The sequence below is a fragment of the Falco rusticolus genome, chromosome 2, assembly GCF_015220075.1.
Source record: "Falco rusticolus isolate bFalRus1 chromosome 2, bFalRus1.pri, whole genome shotgun sequence".
NCBI lineage: Eukaryota > Metazoa > Chordata > Aves > Falconiformes > Falconidae > Falco > Falco rusticolus.
In genome coordinates this window covers 117,623,470-117,642,205 of record NC_051188.1, presented here as the reverse complement: position 1 = coordinate 117,642,205, position 18,736 = coordinate 117,623,470, and the positions used below count along the sequence as shown (strand labels likewise).

At 48.3% G+C, this 18,736-nt stretch overlaps 1 protein-coding gene across 1 annotated transcript in view; it reads left to right on the top strand.

The window, feature by feature from the left end:
- The first annotated feature begins 4,653 nt into the window (after positions 1-4,653).
- CD96 (CD96 molecule) overlaps positions 4,654-18,736 on the top strand; it is a 28,127-nt gene continuing 14,044 nt past the window's right edge. Inside the window, exons 1-5 of the mRNA XM_037378567.1 lie at positions 4,654-4,744; positions 7,698-8,123; positions 11,619-11,728; positions 13,202-13,424; positions 17,707-17,762. Coding sequence (XP_037234464.1) covers positions 4,687-4,744; positions 7,698-8,123; positions 11,619-11,728; positions 13,202-13,424; positions 17,707-17,762 — 873 coding nt within the window. The 5' untranslated portion in view covers positions 4,654-4,686. The remainder of the gene's footprint in view (positions 4,745-7,697; positions 8,124-11,618; positions 11,729-13,201; positions 13,425-17,706; positions 17,763-18,736) is intronic.

Below are 18,736 nucleotides of genomic sequence, written 5' to 3'. Positions count from 1 at the left end.
TTCCATGTAACCCCAAACACACACTCTTTTTCTCTGAAACATGAACTGCAAGTAAGGCCACCTAATTAGAGAAACTACCGCCAGCTTTTGCAGACCCTTTCTTCGATCACAGAGACAGGGGGTGGGAGATGCGCGCACAGAGGAACTCAGCACCGGATCACTCCCTGCGATCCTCCTGCTTTCCCCAAAGGCGCCCTGTTGCCGTATCTGGAAGGCTGTGTGAACACGGAGTGCTCACACAGCAGTTTTTCCCACAGACAGCAAGAAGAGAGGATTTAAGGCTGTAGTCCTGGCCCACCCACTGCTTTTGGCTTGTAGTCTTGGACAAGGATGCTCAAAAGCAAGTTCCCTGCTCAGAAAGTGAAGGAAGCAATATTCACCCATGGGATGAGCGAAAGGCATCATTAAAGAGCCACCATCCAGTTGGACTTGGCCCCAGAATGGCTACAGGGCGTGATGACAAATTAAACGTTCGTAGAAAGGGCTGTCTGGAATTCTGCTCGTGCCGGCGCTGGGAGCAGCGGAGCTGGGAAGGTGCTGGAGCAGCCCGGTGCCAGGGAAGCCAGGCTGGCGCAGGGAGGCAGCCGGGGCTGAGCTGTTCCTGCTTTTCTCCTGGACTCGGAGCTCTCGGTGGGGGAGTGGGGATGAAAAGCCCGTTCAGACCTTTAAAGATCTTTCAGCTGGATGTATGTACGACTTGCCGTGCTGCTTAAACACCCCGGCTGAACCCAGGGCTGCGTTATGTCAGACACAGCATGCAGACGTGCACGTGTAGCCGAGAGGGAGGAGGAGGAGGAGGAAGCAGAGTGAGAAACCCCTTTCTCTCCCTTCCTCCCTGCAGAAGATGCAGTGCTGCAAGCAGGAGAGAGCCCAAGGTGGGAAGGGGAGATGGAGGAAGCAGGGGGTTGCTGAAAAAGCACGGTGGGGACCCCACTGCCACCTCAGTGCCCTGTCCCCTGCCACACTGCCCACCCCAGCCCACACCACCCACTCGTCTACCCCTCTGCGAGGTGCCGTGGCTGAAGTTGCCTGCCAGCCACCAAGTCATTAGTACAGTTTCCAAAGCAGTTAAAGACCAAAACACAATGACAGAGTGGGAGCTGCCATGCCAAGCGCCAAGTAAACCTGAAAGGTTAGTTTACTCTGTAATGAAATTCCTGCTTCAAAGTCTCCATCTCTTTTTCACTGGGGAGGAGCGCTTTCTTTAAGCAATATTTAGAGGACACCAGTCTGCAAGGGTAATCATCCTCGCCTCTGGCAGGAAGACCTGGCTCACTAGCATTTCTGAATAGGTTCTCTTTGTGAATAATTGAATTTCTCTCTGGAGTTCAAGATTTTCTTGTCTGTGGGACTGACTGCAGCTCTGCTTTTTCCTTAGGTGCAGCTTACTGTAATGGAGGCAGAAGAATTGTATTGCAGTCAAGGGGTTTGTGAGCATGACGCATAATAGGGGTGATTGCTACAGAAAGAGTCATTTGTAGCGTTCAAAATGACTCCTCCAGTGGTGAACGGATCTGCAGAAAATAATTAGAGGACCCCCCACTGCCACCCCCACTCCCATCCAAGGGGAAAAGAAATTAATGTAACATGAGGCAGCGGAGCATCCCTGAGAGGCGGGCAGAGCCCCGTGCTGCAATGTGCTGTTGAGGCCCCATCCTGGGCGATGCTCAGAGCCCATCTGTTCCTGCTGGTGCTGCCTGGGACACAGGGGGGGGATGGACCAGCCAAGCCAACTGCTTGTCCAGCCCAAAATAAAACGCTGTGGTTTGTATATCTCCCAACCACATGTGAGTTTGCCCGGGCACAGCTGTTTTTCCTTTAAAACCTTGCAGCCTTGCAGTGGTTTCTGGGTCTCTCCAGAAAGGCACGTGTAGTGCAATGGGCAAACCTGCGCATCCCACCTCTGAGATAAGCATCCCTGCGGCTGCCCCACCAAGGAAAAGCCACTTAAAGGTATATCCTCCTGCCAGCTACCAATGTGGTCCACTGCCCATGGGCACATTTCATCCCTGCCATCCATAACCTGGAGTGGAACATCCCACCATGGCACCTACCAAGCTGCTGGTGTGTAACTTTTCAGAGAAGGGGTGAGGAAACTCTCATAATAATTTGCACTGCTGTGAGCAGGACCCTGTGCCTAGCTGCAGGGAAGAGGCAGCTCCTGCCAGCAGGCTGAGATAAATGCTGTTTCCAAAGAGGTTTTTGATGTCGTACGCAGAGGCAGGGCTTAGCTATTCACGCACATGGGTGCCAGTAGCAGGGTGAATGACTGTTTCAGACTTTGAGCGTAGGGGAGGAATTGGGGCAAAGCGCAGCTCTGAAGTGAATGAAAATCCATCGAGCTGGGAGGTTTCTTTCTCGTCTGTCTTTCACCACGAAGCACAGCAGCAACGCTGGGTGGCTGCATGCAGCCAACACAATGCAACATGGCAGCAGTATATTTTTAGGATGTTGTTTTAGCAAGGGGAAACATATTCCAAGGGCAAGACATAGCGATCTAGTAACCCAAGCTGCTCAGGGATTTCTGTGGCTATTGAGTATACCACACGGCACTTGGGCTGCCTCGTCAAATTGTGATGTGTGTTTCAGATGCGTATTGGAGGCTTTTTTTGCCCCACGTTACACAAAGTACATTCTCTCATGGTACAAAACTTGCATGAACTGATCAGCAGGAGAAGCCAAGGTAGCTGCACTCAAGAAAAAGAGCCCAAATTCTACACTGAAGTCAAATCTGCTTGGGCTCTCGTACCTGCAGATAATCTCCGGGTTCTTTGTGGTCTCTGCTCCGAACTGGAAACCAGAGCTTATATCTTTACTATTTTCACTGTCTTCTGTGGCTGTCAGTTACACTGGCTTGAATATTCTGGTCATGCTCCACTTCAGGACTTCTTGATCCTCTGAGACAGATCTTTCTCTGTCAGGCTTCTGAGTGACAAGCAGAGATTTCACCCCCAGAGACGATTCCCTTAGCAGTACCCTGAGCATCCAATCCATTTACTACCACAACTCGTCCGTTTCCTTGGGTAGGGGAGCAATGCAAACAAAAAAGGAACCGTGCAGCAGCTTTTATCCTCCAAGATGTGTCTGGAGGCCTGACCATAGCCTGGCCAGCACCATTAGCTGTTGCAGCTGGAGACACTAGCCTGCTTAAATTTGTTACCAAAAGGTTGCATATGCACAAATTAGGGAAGCGGTATATGTTGTTTGTATTTGGTAGCGCATAAAGTAAGGAAATGACTGGTGAGGTCTGTCTTTTTTACTTTGAACTCGGTGCCTTGCATGCTGGAGGTATGGGGAGCTCCATGGTTAGCAAAAGTAGACAGGTGGGAAGGAAATGGAAAACAGTTGTGAAGAAAATTGCTGGTGGTGGCTGGCAGTTTCCCTTGGGCTTGCCTGAGCAGCGGGGAGGGATGCCGTAACAGAAAGGAGCCGACAAAGGCACCCAGTCCCTGTAGGAATTGTTTCAGAAAAGATATCAGGACCTGGATCACCCAAGGATGGACCAGCCACCCGAGGGAGTGTCTGTTTAATGATGGTGTCATCCAGGCCACTTGCTTTCCCGGCTTTGGTGGGTGGGCTGCCATCAGCTCTCTGCCAAGGTCCGAAGGGCAGGTTGTCCTTAGGCCACCAGGAAGGGAGTTATCGGGGCAACCAGCCTCCTGCGCTTCCAAATGCCCATCCAGCATGGGGAAGAGCCAGCAGATAACGTACATCCCCACTGTGTACATGAAGTGTTCTGCCCTGCTCTTCTGGTTTTGGGGGAACAAGTGTGATAAGCAAGAACTCCAACCTTCTGTTTTCTGAAAAGCCACCAACAGCAGGTCTGATTTCCATAAGAACTGCCTGCAATTAGATGTTTTGCTGACAGGCATGTGCCTAGTTGATGGAGATGCAGTGTGCTTTGAGGACAGTTCGCAAGGATTTACAGGTGATCTGCAATGAAGGCAGGTTGTGGAACTGGCAGGAGCCATGAGCTTCTGCCTGAGGGTGCTGAGGTCCCCAAAGCTGCCAGCTGAACAGGGTTGTGGGGGTTCACCACAGCAAGTGATGTTGTCATGCGTGATGCTGTAATTCTGCACTCTGCAGAAAATAATTAATGCAGAAAATTAAATAATGGAGGGAAAAAATACAAAAAGATTAATCCGGAAAATTCTTGATTCACTCTGTTTTAATTTAGGAGGATTGGTTTTGTTATTTTGCTTTTTAAAAAAAAAAAAAAAAAAAAAAAAAGATAATGAGCGTAGAGAGTCTGCGCACAGTATATTTGAGCTATTTTGGACTAATTTGAAAGAAACAAAGGGGGGTGGGGGAAGTCAGCTTTTTTGTACACTGTGTACCATGTATTCAACCTTAGATGTCTGACAGGTTTTGGCGAGAGTGTAAACCAGTAAACTGCTTACTTCGAGTTTATCTGAAAAGACAAGGAGGGGAAAGAAAAAATGGTCTGCACCTTGGTCTTGCAGTATAGGCTGTGTTTTTGACATAAAGGTTTCACAAGATGTACGGATTTTATTGCTCTGGCAGGAAACTGAGGCTTTCACATTTAATGAAGCATTTCTTTGAAGTCACGCTAAGAGGATGAGCGTGGCTGCGCGCACATCTGCCCACCTCGACTTCCTCTTCTGAGACACCGCCGGGAGCAGCCCCCAAGAGACATCTATTTATCAAAACTTCATCGAGTTGAAGATGGAAAAAAGACGGTTCTTCTCCCTCTTTTGTTTGCTCTTGGTGCCCAGCATTGCAGGTAAGCAGGTCAGTGGGACACCTTGACTAGCATGTGATGGAGGGTGGCAAGGGGCTGGGTGGATATGCAGGTTGGGCTCAGTGTGTCTGACTAGGGCGAGCTGTAGCTACTGGTAATGATTTTCTGTTTCTTGACCACTTTCTAACAACCCTAGCTAGCAAGGAGTAAACTTTGCTGACTAGCAGATTATTCCAGACGCCTAACCTGTTTTCACCAAAATAGTCACTGAGTTGAGCTCACTTGTATTTAGGGCAACATGTGCTCATCCGCAATGGGCAAAAAGGAAAACTGCTTTTAAAAAGCAAATAAAAAATATATCCCTTTCCCACATACACATATACCTGTGTGTGCAGAGAGGGGAAGAGTTGCAACAACTTAAAGGCAAGGATGAATTGTACTGCTGCAGCCCCTGAAAGAGATTCATCTCTTCCTCTTCCCCACCCAGCCCTGCGTGCTGTGTTAAAGGCTTGAGAAACAAGTTTGTCATCGGCAGTGAAACTTTCAGAAAAGTTGAGTAAGAACTAAATCGCTGTCACAGGGAGTTAAAGGAAAACTGATTTGAGGAAAACCAAGGAAAAGCCTGATGCTCACAATCCCATCCACCCTCCCCAACAAGCTATGCAGGAGTACTTATTACCAGCTAGGAAGAAGAATTTTGTAGGATAGGTGTTTTTCCACTTAAGAAAGGAAAAATCTCACGTATTTGACTGGCATGGTAAAAAGCACCTTAAAACCTGGCCCAGGCTGTTCCTATTTTCTACATCACTGAGGCAAACCGGATTTTTAAAAGCAAGGGAAATATTTCCTATGTGTATTCATAGAAAATAAAAGTTTTCAAATCCAAAGCAAGAACTAGAAGCCTCAGGATATGCACATGCAGGAAGGCAATACTATTTAGGAAAAGGACTTCTGGGTTTTTACCCCTGAGGATGAAACCCTCATTGAAGTCACTCCAAAATGTAAGTGGACACCACCATACCCTTTCTGCAGATCGAGCATATAAATGCCTGGGAGTTACTCTATTAAATTTCAAATGGAGCACAAGTATGGGTTAATGGACAGCATTTGATTTGGAAAAATAAAACTGCTATAAAATGAAACTAATGATACTGAGATGCTAAATAAAAGTTAAGAACATTTTCGCGTGAAAGGGTTTCAGTTAAAATAGCCTAAAGTGCTAGGCTGCTAACAAACAACACAAATTAAAATGTTGTTTCTACACACATAACCTTTTCATCTTCATATAAAATATTCAAGTAATTTTGGTAGGTATTCTTTACATGGTCCTTTGACCTAATACAGCATCAGTATGAATATGAGAGAGAGCTTGCTAAGTGTCCCTTGCCTGCTAGTCTGATCATAAGAGTGCCAGTCGTTTTTCCTTAACTTCTACTGATGCAAAACTTGCAGTGAAATCAGTGACTCTTGCTGTAATAAGCTCCTTGGACTGAAAAAAAATAGTTTTCAGTAATTTTTCTCACAGCGCTTGTCACTCAGGCTTATTTTTATTTACTCTCTTACGCCATCCCGTCTCTCGGAAGTCAATTAAAAGATGAACAGGGCATGCACAGCCATAAAAATCAGAGATTAATGTTGGCCATGGCCACTCAGCAGCCTTGTTCTCCAGGCACCCAGTCTCTCCATGTTCGGGTCAGATGTCAACGGCTGGATGCCAGATCTCAGCCAGCTCTGCGGGGATGCAGGGCTCTGCCCTTGCTCTTTGTCCCAGTCAAACCAGAGCTGTGGGTGCTTCGTGTCCCTGCCTGGCTCTGGGCTGAGCTGGCAGAGCATGGGGCATGCCAGCCCCACCACAGGCACTGCCGAGGCTGCCCAGCCCCTGGCTCTGGCATCCCGGAGCCCTGTACCGCAGCGCAGAGCAGAAGTCAAAGCAAAGGAATTGGTACCCACCGTTTTCAAGTACAGAAGGTGAGCGGTGTGCGCTTGGTGCTGTGGGGAGCCAGCGGCATGGCTGCTGGGCTGCGGGGCAAGTTCCCAAAGCAAATTGACAGGTGATGCTTTGATAACACAGGGAGGATGAAACGCCCTGGAGATGGGGGGCAACAAGCCTGTACCTAAGAGTATCTGTGCACGCTCATTTTTTTCTGTGGACCGCATGTCCTTTAGTAAAAAGGACCTTTTGTGCATGGCTCTGTGGGTGTGATTGATTCCTTGTCTCACCACGACTCCCCCACGCATAAATTCTTCATCTCCTTGAGTCTGTCAGTGCCCTGCATGCAGGGGTTTGGGGACTGCGAGCTTCTTGTCCACAGGAGGGAGAAAGGGAGAGAAATCAATTTTACTACAGCAGCAGCAAAACCAAGTAGTAGAGGCTCCCGTTGAAAACTCCTTCATTTCACCGATCCATTACTCCTTTATGGCACACTGAGGACTGCCAGCATGCTTTATGAAATTAATCGAGGAAGGAACCGTACATGCCGGGGCAGCTCACTGACACTGAAGCGGACACTCCTTTAGGCCATGCAGGAGCTGTTTAATAATGTGGAGGTAAAAGAACAGCTTTCTCTGTCGAAGCAGCAAAGGCAATGGCGATGGGCAGGGGGAATGGAGCAGGGCAGAATTAGCCCACAGGGATAACTCATTTGTTCTTGTAAAAATTGCTGGGGAATAACTGGGCCCAGATGCTGCTTTATTTATAACATTTGAAAGATTTCCATTTTCACAGAGGCCCTCAGAGCTCCCATTTCTCTGCTGCAAGCTCGATGGGAGCTCCCCGCCCTCTTCCAGGCAAGGGCGCATTTGCTCTCCCAGTTGTCTCTCCACAGTCTGTACTGGTGGAGATCTGCCACGAAGCTCCTCGCTGGAAAGCCTCATTACACTTGTAGCGTCTTCAAAGTTGCCCGTGGCTAAGGCACCGAACCATGTCAGAGATGGCTTAGGAAAAAGCTTTGTTTAAATGTGACTCGTACTGAAAATGGTCCCATTTGTTTTTAAGGCCAGCCTGAAGATGTCATCACACGAACAGAAGTGGTCCACGCCTTGCCTGGTACCAACGTGACCCTGGTATGCACCTTCCCAAAACCACCTGACACCTACATAATACAGACACAGTGGTCCAAGACTGATGACACCCAGCTTACCAGAATAGCTGTTTATCACCCTGCTTACGGCACCCATTACTTCACCTTTCCTGAGGCTTCTTACAACTTTTCGGTATCCTTCAGCACGAGAAAGTGCTGCGGCTGGGATGTTACAGAGGCTTTGTGCTCCCCTGGTCAAAACGCCACGTCTGAATGCAATCGGTGGGCTCTGCATCTGAAAAACGTTACCATCTCCCTCAGCGGGTGGTACGAGTGCAGTTTTGCTACTTACCCATATGGGACAAAGGCTGCAGAAATTCAACTTATTGTCAAGGCGGAAGGTACGTGATTATGAATGAGATGTGGGTTTTTTTGTAACGGGGGCTGGGGGGTGGAACATCAGGATAGACGAACATTTCTTGGTCGGTGACGGGGACTGGTTTGGGGTTTGCAGTGACGCCACCGAACACTGCTGCCTACTGTTTCCTACTTAGCAAGCATTCTTTAGCTGTTGTTATCCAGCTGGTGATCGGCAAACTTTATTTGTTTGGAGGAATATGGAGTTAGCTAGATAGGAAGGCAAAAAAGGTGGTGAGATGGGTAGTTTCCACACTTTTTTTTTGGAGAAACATGCCGTGGAGAAGACTGGGCAAGCGTCTCAGGATATGGTGAGACCGAGGATGCTAGATCCCTAAACCACGCTGGGCTGCTGCTGTGTGCGTGCAGCACCGAGCACCGGGAAAAGAAAACCCCTGTGTCTGGTTGAGGCTGAGGCCTGGCATCTGCAGGGCGTGCTGGGTGTTAGCTCAGTGGAGGGATGTGTGTCCCCACCATCAAAAACAAACTGGAGCAAAGCAGGGGGTTGCTTAGGGCAATCACAAGAGCGGAGACTTGGCTGCTTCTGGAAGCTGGAAAGCAGCCTGACCAGTCCTGGTAAGTAAGCCTTGGGGGAGAGTGTGAACTCCAGGGAGGTTATTGAAATTATCCTGGCAAAGGAACAAATGGGTTTAAATAGGACGTGAATGGATTTGACTACAAATTAAACAACAGTGGCAACTGTTAGCACAGGAACTTTGGGAACAGCTGTTTCATGGCAGCAGGGAGGGCAAAAGTCCAAACCACCATGAAGATGGAGCTGGGGTGGGGATGCTGGGCAAGCTTGCTGTAGTGCACATGGGGGACTGGATCTGATACCCCAGAAACCTCTTCCTGACCCAGGCTTCTGTTAAGAAGCCAAGAAGGATTAATGTAAATGCAACAAACCTGGCACGGTTTCAGTTCAGAGCTGCCAGGCCAACACGCTCCCTCTGCCCGTGCCCAGGGCTGTAGGTGCAGCAGACGTTCCAGGGTTAGGAGCAGGGGGGTGTTAGGGGTAGCGCAGGGCAGCAGCGCTGCATCATGAGGCCAGGCTGGTGGCAGGAGGGATGCCGGTCCCCACGCTGGATCACGTTGGTCCTGCAGCAGGAGGTACTCTGCAAGCCTCACACACAGGGACGTTTCACCCAAGCTGCCACCTCGTTCCCTGATGGCCCTCCATGGCGATGGCTCCAAGGATTTTGGGGCTGTTATCCTGGAAAAGCAACCCAGCAGCACCTTCCTGCCCTGCTGAAGGGAAAATGAAGCCAGCATCTTCACACAGCCCCGACAGGATGGGGTGTTGAAGCAGTACGCGCTGGATAACTGTGTCAAGGACCAAGCTGCCACTGTACCTGCCATACAGGGGGGTGATGGGCAGGCTCCCCTTGGGAATTTTCCTGCACTTCACAGGGCACAGGGGCTGTATCAGGCAGAGAGCAGTGAGGTACAAACAGTGCTGGTAAGCATGTGAAACCCTCCCAGGCTTCTGTTCTTTGTGTGCTTCTTCTCTGTCTCTTCCTTAACGCAGTAATAGTGCTGATCAGGCATTGCTCCCTTTGCTGGTGCCCTTGGTTGATACCAACATATTCAACACCGTTATTGCTGCCTACATGTTAAATGTGGGCAGCTCTTGTTCATATCACCATCATTGTGGCTTTTTTCAGTAACTGTGTGATGCAGCGAGCTCTGCCACTGATGCTACTTGCTAGACAGAACTAAAAAAATTCAGTTTGCAACACACCTCTGGCAGATTTGTATTTTAAGGTAAACAGATTTTTGCAATGAGCCACTTCCACTCAGAAGAAGGCGAAAGACCTTAATCCATCCTATGAGTGGGGTGGCAAAGGGTGCTGCTCATTAAAGTACAGCTCCCAACTGCATCAAAGTGGATCCAGATGGATTCAACTTGTGCTGCTCATTAAAGTACAGCTCCCAACTGCATCAAAGTGGATCCAGATGGATTCAACTTGTAGATACTGCAAAAAGCCCTCAGAGCAGCAGGCCGATGGAGGACCTTAGCCAGCGGGCTGTTGATGGAGGTGGGAATCAAAGATGGGGGTGGGGGGGTGGAATAAGCAGCTGGGACCTGTGACTGTGAGAACAGATGGAGGCTGTTTGCAGGCAGAACTCCTGGGGTGGCTACTCATCCTTGTATTTCTCATAGGCTGTACGGCACTTTTGCATGGTAACTTATCCCAGCAAAGTCTCCTGTGTGGTTTTATTCCTAGATTTGCTTCCTTTGCCCTTCCTTTATCCGTTCCATGCTATCCAGCCCCCTTAGGGTTTGTGCGCTCTGTGTCCTGCTGTGACAGCTGCCTCCTCGGCTGCTTCGCTCTGGTGGAGAGTGGAAATGAGCTGCTTCTGCTGCTGGGTCTACTGGGCACCGCTGGGCACTGCCTGTATTCACATCCCCGTGGCACAGGCTGCGTGCTGGCACTGTCACTCCATGCTTGGGTGCCAGGCGTAAAGGAACTTAGAGTCACCAGCAAGTCCCCGCTGCCAAATAACCTAACAGTCTGGGACGGCTCAATAGTCTCCCTTCCCTCAAGATAAAAAAATAAATGAAATAGATCTCTATTTTATCGGAACATGCAAGCCAGAACTAGCAGGGGAGCAAAGTTCAAGAGCATCCCCGCGGTGCGTGCCTGGAGGGAAGAGGGGAGGCAGGCTGTGCAGGCAGGCTGCGCGGTGCTGTGCCTGCCGCCGGGCTGGCTCTCAGAGAGGTCAGTGCTCCCCAGGGCACTCGTAGCATCTCCTGGCCATCACTGCTGCTCTTCCTGCTCAAACACACGTGCAAACGCAGCCCTGAGGTTTAGACCACAGCTGCGCTTTACTCAGTGCATCACTCTGCCCTGCCACAGCTGGACCAGACCCTGGGCTGGGAGTAGGTAAGGTGGGAGATGCTGAAATGCTTTTGTAAACCGATGACAAAGGAAAGAGCGATGAGTTCTCTGCTTCTGGTGGTGGGCAGGTTGGAAAATAACAAAAGGAGCACTTACACTGAAAAACAGGGTTCATCTTAACATGCCTGATATACTGAACATCTTCCTTAGTGAAAAGCAGGTCTGCAGGTATCTTCAGAGAAAAGGAAATACAGGTGCACAAAATTGATGTGAAGGTTCATCGCCACAGAAAAAAAAAAAATTGTAAGAGAAAAATTGAGGCTTCAAATTATTCTCGGCTCCAAAAGGAGATGTCTTGATCCTGCAGTTAAGCAAAGATTTTTATGAATTGCCCAAAAAATTCAGGTAAAGCCATGAATTAGAGTCATGAAACTGCATCTAAATCAGATGCAGGGCTTTCACTTAACAAATGTGTCTATGGGTAATGGTTGAAAATTATGGTTCCTTTCTAATCAAAAAAGTGCCTGTTCCTTGAACAGAAGACCAGTCAGCACTGGGTTTTAAAGCACAATGAACATCAAGTTTCTGATTGTCCTTCTTGGGCTTTTTTTGTTGTTGTTGTCGCGATGACAAAAGAGGAGCAGCGCTACGTGAAGGAAGTGCGGTTAAACCAGACTTTAGAAATTCCATGCCTTGAGGACACGACCTCAGATAATTTGTCCAATTACCCATTGAAATGGCTCGTGGTAAGTATTTTTTATCTCAGGTATAAAATTCAGAAGCAACCAGAGGGTATTTTTTGCAGATTAAAATAGAAACGTTAGATTTTACTGCGTCCTGCAGAAGCTCCTAAACAAAAGGTGTCGGTTGTGTTGGACTGTGATAATAAAGGGGGAAAATATAAACGTGGTTTTGCAACATAGAAACCACAAACAACAGCTGTTAAAGAAACAAAGAAGGGAAAATTCCATCTTAATTTCTTTTAATTTTTCAGGAGCACATGTAGAGCAGGTCTGTGGAAGGTGGCAAAGCACTTAGCAAATGTAACAGAACTAAAATATTCCTTGCATTGGGTTTCTCAGGGATTTTTGCAGTAGCAAAGCTGTAGTATCTCTGAAAAATACATGGTTACTGTGTAGGGTAGTAAGATATCAGGCTGCTTTGAAACAGAAAGAAAAAAAGGTGCTGACTGTAATGTTTTTGTTAGTTAATCCTGTGTCACAGAGACATGCAAACCCAGGTACCTAGCTAACCACATAACGACTATTTTTAAGCATTTTGCTGTGAATTATAAAGCTTGTTACATTTTTTTTACCACATATCACTTTCTAGATAAATATTTATATGCTATATTTTAATGTAACCTTTTAGCATTAATTTCAATCAGTAGGGATAAGTATCAGCCAGCAGCATCCTTGAGGTTTGCCTGTGAATTTCTGTCTATTGCCACAGAAAAGCTGTAACTGCTGAGGTTTTTCTTAAAGGTGATTTTCAAATATTTTGGGTTTTTTTTAGTTTTTTTCCCAGCTCACAGTCTATTTAGATCTCCCCTTTGCAGCACATTCTTAATATTAAAAATCTTTGTATTTTTGTAGGGAGCATCCTTGGCCTTACTACTTTTTAGCGTTGCTGGTTCACTCTACAAAGTAGCAGAAGGAGGGGAGGGGCGGGGAACCAAACCCAAAGGTCATCACAGTGATAGCTGTGGGCCACCATGCATCATTTAGAGTACAGCTTGCAAATATGTGCCAAGGCACAGATGTCCTGCTTGTGCTGGCTGCATCTGCATCTAACGGTGGCTGGCACAGATGACTTTTAGCTTTTATCATCAGGTTCTCTCTGATTAAAATCTAAAAGAGCAAGGATTTTCTTGGAATTTCAGTGATATTTAATATGTATGGGATGTTCAGCATAACTTAGAGATTGCTGCAGTGAGACAGCAGCTCTGTTGCCCTCTCTGCAAGCTACTCAGGAGTCACAGCTATTTACTCCATAGGTCATTGGTAAGATGATGACTGCTGTTGTATTTGAAGTTCTGGGAGAGGATGTATATGAGAAAAGAAAAAAAAAAAAAAAGAGATGCTGCAAATGTCCACTTACTGCTACTCAGTGCTATGGGCATGAGGGAAGATTTTTATAGTGGGAATAGAGCTGGCTACACAGATGCTTGGGCTGGGGTGTCTGATCTTTACCCACCAGGTGGGTTACTCTTTTCACAGGGCAAAAATGGCAGGAGAGAGGAACTGGTGAGCAAGGAGCCCTCCCACCCTGCGGTGTACGGCAGCGGCAGCACGCAGTATGGGCCAAGAGTTCGCCTGGCTTTGAATAACACTCTGAAGATTTTCGCCACCCAAATCACAGATGATGGCAGGGTGTTTTCCTGCCACGTGGTGTACCACCCCCAGCGTGTCCTGAAGAGCAGCACCACCGTGAGAGTATTCGGTAAGGGGCTTATGCCAACGGCTTGAACTTGGAAAGGGAACGCGACTGCCTGTTTGCGAAGAAGGCAATAGCTTTTGAAATGCGCAGAGGTTTTTTATAGAGACCTATCTACATTGTATTTTTTTCAGCTGCAAGGAGTTAAAATGTTTGTAAATAGCCCCTTAGTTCTTACGAAGAATTTGAGGCCATCCCTTCAATCCCTGGCATCAAAACTAGGCGATCATTGTGCACATACCAGCAGTGCTGGCATGCACATTGCCACCATCTCACCCCCACGTGTAAGCTTCTGTTGGCACTTTGCAAGTTTCAGGTAAGCACCTTGGTCACCAAGATGTCCATGATGCAGTTACAGAATGACCGTGCTGCCTGTGGTTAGGAGATGATGGCCAAAATTCTGGAAGCAGCCAAAGTGCTTTGGAACTACCGTTGCTGCAAAGTCGCATCCTGGAAGGCATGTGATGTTCAGCGGCTGCCAGAGGCTCTGGTTCTGAAAATGGGGTCCTGCCTGGAGGTCCCAAACCAGGCAGGAGTGGGAGGACCTGGGTACTGTAGGTGTGTGGGCTGGCATTTCAAGCTGTAAGTCTTCTCCATCTTCATTTGCTTGCTCTGTTCCATTTCTAGTTGCTTAGGAGCTGCTCTACAATTGCTAAGGTACAATCAAGTCAGAAAAGTGAAAAGTGGGCTATATTTTCTGCTTATAGGGCAGTGGGTCTGGAAAACATATTTCCAATGCTCCTAAAATGAATGGGTGTTCAGCAGTGGGTCTGTCAACTTTCCCTTGACTGTAGCTGCTTGCCCAAGGAAGCCCACGTCTCATGGACAGAACAGCTTTTGCTCTAAAGGCAAAGATTCTCCAGGGAGCAGCAAAAATAATAATAAAAAATACCAAACCACAACCCAAAACCTTGCGTCTGGGGGCTGTTGGTCACTGATGCAAGAGAAATAAAAATAGAACATGATGATCTCAAATTTCCCCTTGCGTTTGCATGATTCAGACATGGATCTTCCTTTTAAAAATTAACATTTGTCAAAAAGCTACAGTGTTGCCTGGGTAATTCTGCAAGTATACGAACCTACTTGAACTCTCCCTCCCTGCTGATGCTCTTGCCTTGCATGTCTGTGAGCCGAAGAGGTTGCTTTATTTGGCTCGTTTTCTGAATTACTGTGCCACGTGTGGCTGTCCGTGCACGCACCCACATCAGCCCGCTAGCACAACAGAGGAGAGCAGCGGACAGGAGAAAGCAGCCATGGCCCTGGGTGACCAGCAGCCCATGGTGCTCCCAGTAAGCACTGGCTGGCTTCGGGCCAGTGTGTCCATCAGGTGCCATCAGCCTTGAGGGCAGGGTAGGGTGCAGGGGCTCCCCGAGAGCTGGTTTGCAGTGGGTGCTGAGGAAGGTGGCTCAGACCTAGAGTCCAGATCTCAGAAGAAAGTGCATTTTTGTGCTCTTAGCCCTCTCCCATCTGATATTTTGCAGATAAACTATCTTGCATGCTGCCATCTGATATTTTGCAGATAAAATAACTATTTTGCATGCTGCCTCACTCTTTTCTGTTACCATTCACTGAAGTCGCACTGTTTAACCGTCGCAACACACCAGCTTTTCTCCATTTCCTCGCTCGTGCGCAGCAGGAGGGGAGCCCAAAAGCAGCCTGCCTGGAGCTGCCCCTGTGCCAGCCCCCAGCCCCTGCGCTGGCACAGCCGGAGCTGGCAGAGGGCAGGCAGAGACAGCCACCAGAACCACCCAGCAACCCCCAGCTGACATCTGGGGACAGACCAACAGCCACTGCAGACGATAGCACACCTCTTGTTCCTTGAGCCAAAGCTGACCAGGGAATGAAGAAACGAACATTTATGTCCTAGCAGGGTAGACCCAGCCTCAAATGGCCAGGGCAGGACCTGAGGCACGTAGCAAGCGTACACAATGTCAACAGCACATACATTGGCTTTATCTGTCACCCTGGTTGTTGACAAGGATGTAGCTAGAGAACAAAGGAGAACTGAAACCTGGGGAGGTTTTCCCATCTTAGCAAGCCCCGTCACCCAGATGTTTGTGCAATTGAACGCCATGGGCTGGGCGGCATGAGAGAAGGGCAGGAGGGCAGGCAGCTAGTGCTGCACGGCGCTGTAATGGGCTGGAGGAGGAGAGGAAAGTGCTGTCGCCTGGGGAAAGTTCCCTGTGCAGGACCCCTCTGACAAATGCTTCGGGGCAAGCAGAGCAGAGACAGCCCAAGTGTCAGGGGTGGCAGTGGCAATTCCCTGCAGGAGGTGGCCTGAGCGTGAGCAAGAGCTGGGTGGGAGAGGGTGGGGAAGGCATCAACAAGTGGCTCAATGAAGTTGAGAGTCTTGATAGGTTGAGTAAAAACAGGTATTCCATCGAGAGAGAGCTTTTTTTTTAAAAGAGTACTTTTGGATTGAAAAGCTTATAAAAATATTTCTTTTCTAGAGTTTTTTAGATACAAGTTTCTGAGAAAATGTATGGGCTTTTCACATCTAACTTTGCCAAATATTGATTTTTCCTTTTTGTAAGAGTAAAAGCTCAGCCGTAGAAACTACTGTACTAAATATTGAATTTCTGCTAGACCGAAAACATGGGTAAATATCCTAGCAAGGCAAATGAATGTCAAACTGTTAAGAGGGGTTGGGATGTTAAATGGAAAAGATCTATTAGGTCATCCAGAGCTGTGCTTGAGAGCTGCCTGCCAGGGCAGTTACTCAGCAAATGTCTTCTGAGAAGGCAGAGGACAGCAGCCAGTACAGATGTGGAAAAGCATACCTGTTCTCACACACACACAGAGGAAAAAGAAAAAAGAAAAAAAAAAAAAAAAAAAAGGCAGAGCAGGCACTAGACTAGATCTTATTTATTCTCCTAGCCAACTTTCAGGTGAGATTAGAAGACCCACTTTACCAGACTATTTCTCTACATCTGAAAAAGTATGGTTGTCTTCTGCTAGTCCCACCACCATCTGTACAGTTTTGACATAGCAGAAACAAGGATGAAATCTTCAGACATTCATTTTCTGATAGGAAGAATTCTCCCCACCACCCCAAAAAAATAAACATAAAGGGGAAAAAAATCCCTCAAAACCAAAAATGGAAATCCCACCTGAAAAGCACCCTAAGTCCAGAAAAACATAAGGCCACAATAATTAAATATAGGTTTCTCCCAGGCATAATCCATCAGTAACATTAGGCAGAAAAATGGAAATTAAAAAAAAAAAGGAGGTGGGAGAGTCCTTGGTAGTTTGGAGTTTGACTATATAGAACAACGGGGAAACGTGAGCAGTTAGCCTCAGAGGGGAAGGTAATGAACTGGGGTGACCCTATATCAATTAACAGGTTAGGAAAAAATGAAAAAAAAAGAAAAAATAAAAAGAAGAAAATTGTCTTAATGGTAGAGATTAAAGTGAGGTTTAGGTTGGAAAGAGAAAGAATTACGGACGTCCTAAGTAATCTGGGGCTGTGCTTGATTCCAGTCCAGTTTTAAGGGTCAGAATGGGCCAGAAGCACCATCTAACCACGGCTTTTGAGACTTGCTATACATTAGCAGTTTCATCAGTCCTAACTTAACGAGTCTGTTAACGTTACCGCAAAGCGGTGATCCCAAAGGCTAGTTTAGAAATGCCAACTAGGAGAGGCTGACAGTACCTGATAGCTTTTATCTAGACACAGCCACAGTTAGAATCAAAAACGCTGCAAAACCAGAAGGAAACACTTTTTCCATTTCTTGTGGATGCGGCCACCAGCGCCCTGCTGCTCTGAGCGAAGGTGACCTCTGGGCTGGCTGGCACGCTGGGAAGCATCTGCGGTGTGGCATGCTCACACATCTACCCAGGCAACGGCCACGTGGGCAGCTGGTACCCCAAATTGATCAGTTTGGGGGATGGCTAAAGCCTTTGCAGACGGCTTGGAATGGCAAACACCCCGAAACCCCAACAGTTCGGGAGTATTTTGTTTCAGCAGGCACAGGAGGGGTGGCTTTGCTGCCAGAGCTGCCTGCAGGATGGTTTTAGCTCATTTCTCCAGCAAAGCCTCCCAAGAGTGGTTTAGATAAGCAGTGAAATACATCACGGATCTTGCGGTAGTAGCTGCTGATATATGCTTGTAAACCACTTCCCTGACCTCGAATCAGAGCTGTGCGAGCTTTTATCTTGCTAGGTGTGTGGGTGGATGTAGGATTTAATTTCCACTCCTTTAACGAAACAAGGCTGTTAAGTCTTATTAGAAGCTGTTACTGTGACCTTTGGTATCCGTTTCACTCACACACTTCTGTTTGCTTTCCAGCCTACCCTGAGATCTCCGTTAGCCTGCCGGAGGGCTCAGCTGGCACCTCGCCGAAGGTGAGCCGTTTTGGAGCAGGGAGCAACGCCTGTGGCCGCTGCCATGCCACCCCAGCAGGGCCAGGCAAGCCAAGCTGGGTCAGACGTAGGGGGGACTCCCAAAACTGATCGAGCTCACGGGGCAACGAGCAAGTCAATGAGTTAACGTCAGCCATTTGTGCCCTTCCTCCTGAGCGATTCCCATCCCCACAGCAGTGAGCTGATTCAGTGAGCACAAACCGGAGCTAGCTAAGGGCTTCTTCATGGTATGGGCAAAAGCTGGGTTTGTGTTAGCCCTGGGGAAGGCTCCAGGAGAGGATCGAGAGGCTGTGAGGAGCTGATGATGTCACAGAGGGCTGTGATGCCCCCTTTCCCTCCCCATCTGCCCGGCTACCCCCCAGCAGCCTCGAGCTGCCTTCTCTTCCTCCTTAAAATCCCTCTCTGAAGGTCACCCGCTACCCGGGATGCTGCTGCGAGGGGCCAGGTAGCAGCAGCCTCCGCCTGCCCCGCAGCCCCCCGGGGTCAGGGAGGGGAAGGGGCTGCGGGAGCGATGCTTGGGGCACCGGCCTTGGCCTGATGTGTCGATGGAATGGCGATGATCATGTCAGCTGCAACGTGTCATGCTACAAACAGTCCTCAGCCGGAGCAGCGGGATGCCGACTGAGGGACTGGCTTTAAGGCTGAGGGGCCCTATTTCAGGCTGAGCCCCTGTGTTTGGGGGGCCTCTCCTTTATCACATGTTTGGTAATGGCAAAACCTAAAGCTCCGCTGTACCATGCTGGCCATACTTGGCATAAAACATAATTTGGCCCATATGACTGACCAGCAAGACACCCTGGCTACTAGCTACGGCGCGTTGCTTCCCGATGCATCTGGCCAGGTTGAAGCTTTTGATCTGTGAGCATCCCAAATTAAGGAAGTTTTCCTCAAGAAGAGCGCTTGTGGGCAGGTAGAACCTTGCATTAACCGTACCCACCTGCTTCAGACAAGCCATG